This window comes from Hippocampus comes, unplaced genomic scaffold (assembly GCF_001891065.2).
Source record: "Hippocampus comes isolate QL1 unplaced genomic scaffold, H_comes_QL1_v1.1 scaffold147, whole genome shotgun sequence".
In the NCBI taxonomy this organism is placed as follows: Eukaryota; Metazoa; Chordata; class Actinopteri; order Syngnathiformes; family Syngnathidae; genus Hippocampus; species Hippocampus comes.
This window is the reverse complement of record NW_017805009.1, coordinates 300522-312015: the sequence shown is the minus strand read 5'-3', so window position 1 is coordinate 312015 and position 11494 is coordinate 300522. Positions and strand designations below refer to the sequence as shown.

Sequence of the window (11494 nt, the reverse complement as noted above, 5' to 3'; positions counted from 1 at the left end):
TATATATATATATATATAATTTTTTTCTAACAATCGTTTTTTTGGGCGGGGACACATTTTGTCGGGATTTGAATCAGGTTGACTGGGTTTGAACAACACCTTCCTTTTGTCGACAGAGACTCTCCACACTTTGCTTCTTGATCCCCAAGAATATATAGAATTGTAAAAAAATTTTAAAAAGTCAGTATTATTGTAAAACACAACAGCATGAGCCTCTGGTAACCAGCACATACTTGATTGCTTGTCGAATTGGTGATGTGCCCACTGCATGCACACACTAATTGATAATAGAAGTGTGGTGTATAAATTGCTGCCTTCATGAGTGAAAACACTTTTAATATTTTCATGGCCACTTGCTTTTTTTCCCCGCTCTGAGCTCCACTTCCGAGTAGTAGCCGCTTGCCTCGTGTAATGCCCTAGCTCCACCCTTGGTCATCATGGCAATGGAAGCCATGCTCGTCCTTGACCTGGCAGTATATGGGAGTGGGGTGAACTCTTGCTACATTGTGTGATATGGAGCCGCCTTGCCAAAGTAGGCTAATTTCAGCCACACAATAATTACGGTGTTGTAAGTAGGATATAAACTATGCAAACATTCTTTATCCACTGGGATGATTGAATGAAAGCAAGTCCCTGACATGTTATTAAGACTGCGAACTGTTTCAATTAGTAGGGAAAAATACATAATTACGGTATATGTCTGAAAGTTACTTTAATTGAATGAGATACTCACTGCAACCATTTCTGAGTAGCTGTGATGCTTGAACTTCAGATAATCTACTGGAGTCACTTCATTTTGCCTGTACTGGACAACATCTGGATCTGTGTGAGCGGAAGAGAATGAAATGAATACAGCGCAAATTGGTATACACATGTGTGTTATGCTCACCAGGCAATGGGCAGCCCAGAATCTCTAGTCTCATACACAATGTGCCATTCCAGCTCTGAGGCATTATTCTGATGTAGCGGGCCACTACAGGCTCCGCCAGCTGGTTCAAGACTGGAGTGTCTGTATCACTATTTCCAAAAAACAGCTGGAGAGAGAAAAGGGAAAATGGGATTTGAGAAGTGGAACGATACACAAGATGGTAGGATTTGGGAAAGTCACATCCTTTTAGGTGAACTCACCCAGTCAGCATATCCATCATGGATGGTTGTCCACTCCCTGCTGTCATTGCTGAAAGCCAGGAAGTACGACGTCACAAAGTCACTCCTGCAATGACACAAGGGGCATGTCTAATTTCAAGGAGGCCCAAAGGAAGAGAATGGGAATTGTTTTCACATGTGTTTTAATGACTCACTCATTCTGCGAGTTCCGACCCTGAGTTATGACTCCCGTGAACTCAGTCTCACTCCGAGCGTCAATTTCGAACCAGTGAACTTTGTCCTCTGAGTTTGCGCACCATGCTCCGCCTCGAGGGTTATCTTCATCATCTGAGCCCTGGAGCCAGCGAGACAAGTCAAGATTGCTGGAAAGCCTTTGTTGAGTTATACGTTAAACATTTCTTAAAAATTGCACAAAACATCAATTCCCCACTGGTGTCATGCTTCTGCTGTGATATAATCACTCTTCGTCATTTTGACTGGCACCTCCAGAGAAACAAGAAGCTGTATACTGTGATACAGTATTTTGGAATTGCTTTGAACATTGTGAAGGTGTACCTAATCTTATGGCCTCCTGTCTTTCTTGCAACCAAAGCTGTAGAAAATGTCATTTGAATCAGTCTAACAAAATGTCATGAGGGGGTGAAAAAACATCTCATATGGACAGCTCAGCTCTCCTCAGATGGTCTGGTTAAATAAATAAATAAATAAATAAATAGATAAATACTGTCATGGAGTCTGCAGTTAATTATTTGGTCGCATGGGTCTGATGACTAGAGTGTGTTTCCAGACTTGAGTGGGAAGTAAGTGATGTCTGAGCTGTTTGCGCACTCTGATTGATGTGTACCTGCATGTTGAGGCGTGCCCTCTGAGGTGCAAAATCATACTGAGACATCGAGGAGGCGGAAAGCTGATCTGGCTCGATCCGATGGGACTCCATTCCCAGGGGAGGACATTCTGACACAAACACACACAGCATATGCATATAGAACGAATAGTCATACAGTATGTGGAAAAAAAAGAAAGCTCACACAATGTTTCCCTGACCGTGGACGACATTTGACTCACTCTTTGGTTCTTTGTAGACACGTGGTCTGTTCCTGGCTCGCTCCTCAGCCTCCTTCAGTCTCTGTGCTCTCTCTGGCAGAGGTCAGAAAAACAGTCTTTAAAAAGAAATTCCGCAGCATTGGTCCCAAATCACCCCTCTGCTTACTCAACCAAGAACTCATCAGGGGGGAATCATCACTGTTTTTGCACATTACTCACATCAGTAATGTGCAAAAAGTCCCGATGAAAAGGAGACAAGTTAAAAAAAAGGGGCGCGGGGGGAACCTTTGCTCTGGTCAAAGTGCACCTTTAAAACAAAAATTAGAATTGGATCTTGCGCTGGGAATTTGCAGGTTTTGATGATTTTATAATTTCATTTTAACAGCGTGTTAAAAAGAGTCTCCAGCAGATAACTCTCACATTCTTAAAAATTCTGCTTTTACAAAGATAATCATTCTCCATTGGTATTGAAGGAGTTATTATCCAGCTATTCATTTGACAATCCAAAGTATGTTTAGTATTGTTATTGGTGGTGAGGAATTGCCACACTATGTTTTGTTTTTATATTCTGTTTCGTTGAAAATGTGTTCAATATTTTGCAACTATTGCCTCATAAACAGCTGTAAAATATCCAGTGGGGAAATGATGTATGACTATTTTTATGGACTAATTTTAGAGATGGTCAATATATTACAAAGATGTTTATTTTGTGATAAAAGCACAAGATTTGGTAGATGTGTTGATGGATGTGTGTCAAACATATATGGATATTGGGTCATTCATTCCCAACCACTAGTGGCCATAGGAGCCGTTTGATCATTTAAAATGACAACAATTACTGTGCAGCACAGACAGTGCTCACGAAAAGTTAGGGATATTTGACTTACTGGTGAACTTCCAAGATGAACTTTAAATAGATTACTGTATAAACTTTACAGGTGAACTTAATTTGACGCTTTCAAATTATTTGAATGTACGTCAAACTGTCCATTGTTTCTGTTTGCTTTGCTCAACTTGCTGCTTACTGAGAAGGAGCTCAATGGTAACATGAAAATTTTTTCAGGTTTATTTTCAAGCACATTCACATATATGCCTTTCTGTGACTCTTCCAGTCTCTTTATACATCCGTTGCAATGCGCTGATGACACTCTGTGACCACAAATCCTGTCTGAAGGGTAAAAATGGCGAGGTCTTGCTGATCAAGTGTTAGGTGTCATCTTGGTCTCATGAGGTCACAATAGGAACAGTAAGATGACCAGGACTGTTACATTTTTAATTGAATCAAGAAATGTTTTGGTCGATTAATGAATCAAATCCTGTTTGCCGACAGGCAGTTCACCAACTCGATGCGAACATGTGGCAAGCATTTGAAAGTGGCAACGGCTTTCGTACGAAATGAGATGTCCTGTGGTCCGTTCCGTATCGCTCCCTGCCTCAAAGTACAAGGTCAGTGTTCCATTTATTCTGTATATTCAGCATGCTGGAAATAACAAGTCCAACAATGTAATGCGGCAAGTTTTTTCCTCTCTTTTTTTAAGGAGCAACCAAAGAATACAAGCCAAAGACGAGGTCGACAGAATGTGAAGGAGAATGACATGCTGTCCAAATTTCTTTAGCACTCATGTTCCATTGTGCTACATATTAATAAAAGCCTTTTCCACTTTCAAGTTAGCTCTCATAAAATATTGTAGTTAGTGCTGGCAGCCGTTTTGGAAAATTGCTCTCACCCAATATCTAGATTCATTTAACATCGAGTAAGCAATGACTTCAAATAAATTTGATGCTTTCATTACGAAACAAACAATAGTTTAGCCGTGCCATCCCACCGAGCTCAATGCACTCAAGTCATGTGGCAAACTATTGATGAGAACGTTTGCTGTTAAAAGCAAAAGTCAATTTGCATAGTGGCAAATCACATCTGTCTTCTTTTATGCGGGTAATGTGATCCAACGGGAGGGAACGACGCTGTTATCTATTACTTTTGCACTTGGGTCACAGGCCATGTTCACTCTGGCAAGCACAGGACCATATGTCAAGTCATCTGGTATGTTGCTGATAAACAAAGAAAAGTAAAAAGAGAAAAGAAGTTCCAAGTTTGGAGTCCTACCTCTCTGTTCCCTCTCCCTTTCTTTTTGCGCTCGCTCTCTTTCCTTCTCCATCCATTTATCATCAGTTTCATCTTCCTTTTTCCCTGCAGACAATGACAAAATGGAGGATAATTGGCGTTTATTGAACCATCGAATCTCTGTGTATGCTATTGGGATTCTATAATTGTAGAAAAAGGTCGTACCATTTAAGCCAAGAGTTATTTGGAAAGTTAGTGTCCAGACAGTGCTTCATATGAAACATTTGGTCATGGAAAGTCATTGTGCATGTGTGAGTGGGTGGCTGGATTAGCACACGTGTGTGTCACATACTCATTCCATATTCGTCGTATTCCTCGTACCAATTGTCCTCAAAGGGTGGAGTATTTGTCGTCTCTTCTACAGAAAAAAGATGAGCAAACATGAAGTTGTTTCGCATTTCATGGGATGACTGATTCTGCGATTCATAAAACGTCTCAACTGGTCAACCACAACATCTGTTTGGATGAAGATAAACACTGTCTTGTTTAAAAATTGAATCTGTTTAAATTTACAGGAATGACAACAGTGTATGTTTTGATTGGACCTCAAGCTTGAGAAAAATAAAACACACACACACACACACACACACACACACACACACACACACACACACACACACACACACACACACACACACACACACACACACAAACACACACACACACACCACTCTGGAAAGTTTGGTCTGTGAGGCATGCAACCACCCCCTCCTGTCTGAAAAGTAGGACAGACTCACTTTAACGTTATTCTCATGTGCTGAATTAGTCATTATTTCTCACAAGCTTTCATCCCGATCCCGACAACACAGATGGAGGCAATATTGAATCTATCTGCACGGTCAATCGAGAGGTGAGAGCCTCCGCCTGAATGCGCATCACAATGTCAGCATCCTGATTGATGAGTGGTCCTTTCATCTCACTGGCATTTTTGAGTGACAGCGTCTACCTGGGAGAGTTTCTACTTTTATCTCGGGGCTGACTTCTTCACCATCTGGGAGTGGAACTTTCTCTGGCACTGCAACTGTAGCCACAAAAGACGAAATCAGAGATTCAATCAACTCAAAAAGCCTTACATGAGTTTTCAAGTTGACTGTACAAGTACATTCCTATAGTCTTCGATGTAATTAAACTGATACTGTTGACCGGGGTGTTAAACCCATTTTCGTCGCGGGCCATATTTTAGTTAACATTTCACTTGGAGGGCCATTATGACTGAAATCAAATAAAGAAGTCAAGAATAACAGTTTATTCAACTGTTGTTTAAGTTACTGTAATGAGGTGTTTGGCAACAAGAAAATGCTTACAATGTCTCCCATATATATTACATATGAGAATTTGAAAATTTGGGACATATTTTAGCAAGCATCATGGAAGTTTGATTTGCTTTCGCAGGCCACATTAAATGGGTGTCGGGCCAGATCTGGCCCCCGGGCCTTGACTTTGACACCTGTGCTGTAGACCATATTTGCAATGCCTAATTGACTTTCGCATACAGTACATGTGGAAAACTGAAAATGGATTTTCTAAATCTGTGAGGAATTTAATAGAGTAAAAAAAAAAAAAATTCCAAATATTTTGGCATGTTCGAGTTACTATAAAGTAAACTTGGTGATAGTAACTGCTCAGCTTGATATGCGGAAAAAGTATTGCTCAAGAGTTTTCACTTAGTGGATAAAACAATACAAATATGGTACAGTAATACTTTGAATATCCATTCATTTTGTATATTTAGAAGAATATGAATGGAAAATGACTGTCTATGACGGCCTGAAGTTGTACACATCTTTATCAGAGAACAATCAGTTAACACAGTGCATAATAATGCATGCATCACACATACCCGCGCACACACAGACATCCAGACGCACACTTTTTTGACCCTTATTGTCAAACTTGAGACCACAGTAGACTGAGCCTAGAAGGTTTTTTTGCTTTTACTTTATCCACTGATGCACGCTGGTATTAAAGAAATGAGCCAATTTTTTTTTTCTTTGCGCAACTTAAAATGTTTCTTTCAAAAATGCTCTTCTTTACAAGTTTGAGGCTGGCCGTCAAGAATGATGCATGCGATGAGTTTGACACCTGGAGTGACCTTTCACATTCATCTCTTGAAGGCGTTTCTTGTCACCGTGCACGCCAGCAGGATACACGTGCATGTGCAACATGTTTGAGTGACTCTGAAAATAGTTTGGCAGACGGTCAGGGTCCACTTTCACCCCGAAAGTCCATGCAATTCAATCTACCGATTGGTCTTATAATTGTTGGATTTGTCTTTATAGCCGCAGTCAATGAGCTTGCACATTCATATCACACCCAAGTCTCCAATATACGTGACTTCAGACCTATTCATTAATCGTTAGTAGTTGCTAAAGTGTGTGAAGACTTGTCAAACTTCATGATGATTCTACGGGTCATGATTAACAGGGTCCCTAGAAAATAGTATTTTGGATTTAGGGCAATGGGGCCCAAGGCCAAATCCTCACCTGCCCGAGGCATTAACCTGAATTTGAATTTGAAGGTTTTTTTGTTCCGCTATTTTCTCACTCTCCGTCCACACACACAGAACAATCAGCCACTCGCAGGACATTCCTTGGAAGTGACAAATAAAGAAAAAAGAAAGCAGCAGACATACATGTGGAATCCCAGTAATCACTGTCGTCTGTCCCAGTCTTCTTATCAACCGCCGGGCCAGCGGGTGTTGGGTCTTCCTCTTTCCAGTAGATTTCATAGTCATCGGTCTCTGTTGGCGACGGATATGTTCCGTCAGGTTTCCAGTAGTCTTCATCGATGTCCGTTACTGGAGGGTATGGGTCTGTCTCGTCGGGTTTCCAGTATTCTTCTTCGGGGTCCGTCACTGGAGGTGACGGGTCTTTTTCCTCTAGTTTCCAGTCTTCTTCTTCATTGTCTGTAACTGGGGGCGATGGGTCTTTCTCTTCCGGTTTCCAATACGTCTCATCTGTTTCTGTCACCGGAGTGTATGGGTCTTTTTCTTCTGGCTTCCAGTATTCTTCTTCTGCGTCCGTCACTGGGGGTGATGGCTCTTTCTTCACTGGGTCCCAGTCGAAATCATCTTCTGTCACCGGATCCACTGAATCTTCCTCCTCTGGCTTCCAGTAGTCGTATGGAATATCTGTGACCTCCGACGCTGGTCCGGATGGAGTGGGATCACCCTCCCAGTAGTCATCCTCTGGCTTCCAGTATTCATTGTCTGACGGGGAAAACACACAGAGAGACTCAGTGATCTTAGAGATACCTTCATTGCCTGCCACTTTTTTAAATAAAATGCTGATGGATTCTATTCATTCGAACAATTAAAGTTCCCTGTTATGCATATCGTTATTGGATTGAAGTGTGTGGTTGTGCTACTTGGGACCTTTCATATTTTGTACTGCAGAATTAAATAAGGTATTTGCAATCTTTCCTCACAGTACACAGCTCACAGATATTGTACAAATAGGGGCAAAATGGTTTGTGTCACTTAAGCAGTAGCCTCAAACGCAGGAACTTGACATGAGATGTTTCAGTTTGAAAATATACTGCACCTTATTCATCCTGGAAAGGTGCAAATGGTTACCTTAGAGTCCTATAATTAGCCCTATGCTAGTGTATATTGTAGTCCGAAATCAACTTCGCTAATATTTAAGCATGTTGGTGATGATTAAATGAGCAACTGACCAATATCAGGGTAGACGTAGTCGGTGTAAGTCTCAGGTTCTGTGGGCGGTTCGGTTGGGATCGCTGAAGACGGCACATCGACACAAAGTCAACAACCTCTCATTGACACGCTTCTAAGTACAAACTTGGCTCCTAGTTTGACCTGTTGTGGTGGGTGGAAGAGTCGTAGTTGTCGTTGTTGTTTGTCTGTCCTTCTTCCTCCCTTTCTTCTCACTTTTGGGTTTCTTGGTGGCTTTGGGGTCCTTGGGCTCTTTGTTCTTTTTCTTGTCCTTTTTCTTCTTTTTGCCCTCCTGCGGTGCTCTTTTCACTCTGCCAAAATTACCTTAATATAGGAACGCATCAAAAAATTATTTGTCCAACAATAAACATGAGTCTCAATGAAGCACCTGCAAATGCTCTCTTTACACATAGACACAAAACAGGTAGCACAACAAGAAAATGTAAATGAGAGAGAGCCAAGAGAAAAGGTCACAGCGACCTGATGGCTTAGCTTAAGCCACCTGTCAACTTATTTGTGCCAACTATGCCTGATCTAGCAGGCAAAAATGCAGCAAAAAGTGGATATAATGGTTATTATATGGCCATTGATAGATGAACAAAGATATATTATCTGTGGGAAGTAAACAATTTTGACAACAATTAGGTGAAACATGATAATAATAATAAAAAGTCGACACACCCCTCTTCAAATGCCCAATTTTTGTGATATAGAAATTAGAAACATTCAAAACATTTTCTACCATTAATGGGACCTCAATCTCTCTCTCTCTTTAAGAGGGGAAGTTAAAAGATAGAACTGACTTCAACAAGTGTGCACGCACTGGGTTGTGTTTGTGTTCCAAATCAACCAATCATGTTCAAACTCATGTTAAATGGGAGTTAGCACACACCTGCTACCATGTAAAATGCATTTGATTGACCCGCAAATAAATTACAGCTTGTAGTAGGCTTTTACTCTCATTATTTTATATCGCACCATAATGCATTTTCCCACACGTATTGGGGAGATTTCGTTTTACTTTTTACTTAATTTCCGTAATTTAGGAGGGCGTGCACACCCTAATTGAGTTGTGTAGCTTAAAAGTCACATTAATGGTGGAAAAAGTTTGGAAACTATTTATCTTGGTCTCACTCTTCGAAAAACCTGGCTTTTGAACAGGGGTGTGTAGACTTTGTATATCCAGTCGATAGTGACAGGCAGAAATATTAAATGACTGCAGTCGCAGAGTAAATTGAGAGGTCGCCGTTATGTCTGTACACTTTTTCACTATATGTTGGTGTGCTGTGAGATTTGTGAAATAGTAGTTGCCTTCTCTCAATCAAGATGGCAAAACAGTGGTTTAGACTCTAGACAGCTAAACTAATTCAGAGCTCAGCAGAGGTTCTTTCGTATTTCCTTCAGGCCAGGGGCTGCCTGCTGTTCTCAGACATTTCCATGGAAAAACCCTCTTTCCATGAGCCACACAGTTTCAATCACACAAATCCCACCGATTCAACAATAAATACATCACCGGCACCTCAGCGGCATCTTGCCCGCTGAAAGGTACAGCCATTTGTGGGAGACATTACGCAGCTACTTGGGCTTGATGTGTATTACACGTGAGGCCCTTCTCGTCTTCTCATACATCCTGAGTGTTTAAACATACAGGGTAAAAGCAATAGAAGCAGTGGAATGCATGGCTTTTATTTGTCGTCTGTGTGCATCAAAGTGTTTCTAATTAACCAGCATGTAACTAAGATCATCATTAGAATCTGTAGAACAGTTCATTTTTAAATGAAGACGATGTCATTTGCTCTTATTTCATCTAGTTTCTCTTTCAATAGCAATGTGTGATACAACACAGACGTCCGAAGTTTATGAGACTGGCTACATAGATCGGCATAATTGCTCATGATATTCACTTTGATATTTTTGCTGGTCGACTTGTTTCTTGGCAGAATTCCCATGGTTCACTTTTTAAGAAATGCAAAAAAAAAAAAAAAGTTGGCCTGTCAGCCACACCCACTAGATGGTTTGAATGGCAAACCGGAGGAAAGTCAGATTGACATTCAACTGACATTGAGAATGAGTGAAATAAAAAAAAAAAAAAAATACACATTGAAATGAAATACGCCATCTGCTGGATCTGGTAGGGCACTGTCGTCACTGCCCCAAGTGCACGGTCCTGAACGTTACTGACCTGCCTCCACTGTGGCCTCAATGTTGATGCTCTCCACTTGGCCTGCCTCACTTTGAGGCTCATCCTGAAGAAGATCCCCTTCTTGCTCGTCTTGTTCACGCTGCAACAGGGACACAATCCCCCCGGCGCTCTCCCCTTGTCTGGGGGTCAGCAGGCAGCAGAGGGCCAGCAGGGCCGCAGACAGAAGCACCGTCTGGCTTCTCATGCCTGCAGCTCTTCCGATCGCAGTATCCTTTTAATTTGTTTCGGAGCTCCTTTTATCCTTTATCCAGCAGAAGTTTTATATTTGAGCCTTGCTTCCTGTGTGGAGCCCCAGAGTCAAACAGACTCAGACTGGGCTCGACGGAACGGGAGTGGGATGGGGGTAGGGATAGAGGGGAGGGAAGGAGGTGGCTTAAACAAAGACACCAGAGAGATAGACGGCAAAGCAGACATTCGGTCAAATGAAAAGCTTCTGTTGCTAACTGCCCTGCAGCTCAGGTCAGCTGAAAAGACAACGAGAGGCAAGAGGGTCGCTGTCACCTGCCGGACGAGTCACAACAGGTGCAGGGCTCACTCACACACACACACACACACACGCACACGCACACGCACGCACGCACGCACACACACACACACACGGGAGGTGTGGTGGAGAGGATGAGGGAAGGCAGGTAAAAGCAAACTGTGCACACTCCTGCATTTTGCACCGAAAGAGGCAGGAAGAGCTTCTTCTTGTTCTCCACTATGGAGAGTTGCAACAAGCAAAAATGAATGACTCCCACAGGTCATTGAATTCCACAAAAGGATGGGGGAGGAGGCAGGGGGGGAGAAACATTAGTGGGACGATAGGGATCGTGTGTGAGTGTGTGTGTTTTCATAAAACCATAAAGTACCAAACATCAGAGCGGGGATTTTTAGTAAATGAAAACAGACACGAATGACTTGTCCTCTGCAGTTGGGAATCGAAGTCTGGTCTCTGTCACTACTTCCCACCCAAGAGATCATGTCAGCTCTTTCAGCACTTCAGAGTTGTTTGAGCCCAACACGGGATTAGAACATTTGAAAAGGTGATGCTTTCTTTGCCCTCCTTCTTATAATCATGTAAATTCTGTCATGCTCGGCAGGAGTCGACCTTTCACTGTATGTGGCTATTCTCAATGAATAAAATTCCTTGGAACTTACCGGCATGTTGTCGGAAGTGAACACGGAAGCGCCTGACCCCTGATCGACAGCACATAATGTTCTTTTGTTGTTAAACTCACATTTAAAAGACTATCGATTTCTTATCACGTGAAGGGACCATGTTCTCATGCCTTCCAACAAGAAAAAAATACAAAGAAAATAGAAGTGTCCGCCAATGAATGTTAACTCAGAAAGTATT

At 41.9% G+C, this 11494-nt stretch overlaps 1 protein-coding gene across 1 annotated transcript in view; it reads right to left on the bottom strand.

The window, feature by feature from the left end:
• Window positions 1-10491, bottom strand: part of aebp1b (AE binding protein 1b) — a 16557-nt gene extending 6066 nt beyond the window's left edge. The window contains exons 1-13 of the mRNA XM_019861138.1: window positions 10132-10491; window positions 8094-8273; window positions 7952-8014; window positions 6909-7484; window positions 5223-5297; window positions 4569-4634; window positions 4259-4342; window positions 2173-2244; window positions 1952-2061; window positions 1302-1441; window positions 1129-1213; window positions 890-1034; window positions 734-822 (exon numbers count right to left, since the gene is read on the bottom strand). Coding sequence (XP_019716697.1) covers window positions 734-822; window positions 890-1034; window positions 1129-1213; window positions 1302-1441; window positions 1952-2061; window positions 2173-2244; window positions 4259-4342; window positions 4569-4634; window positions 5223-5297; window positions 6909-7484; window positions 7952-8014; window positions 8094-8273; window positions 10132-10336 — 1890 coding nt within the window. The 5' untranslated portion in view covers window positions 10337-10491. The remainder of the gene's footprint in view (window positions 1-733; window positions 823-889; window positions 1035-1128; window positions 1214-1301; window positions 1442-1951; window positions 2062-2172; window positions 2245-4258; window positions 4343-4568; window positions 4635-5222; window positions 5298-6908; window positions 7485-7951; window positions 8015-8093; window positions 8274-10131) is intronic.
• Window positions 10492-11494: the final 1003 nt, after the last annotated feature.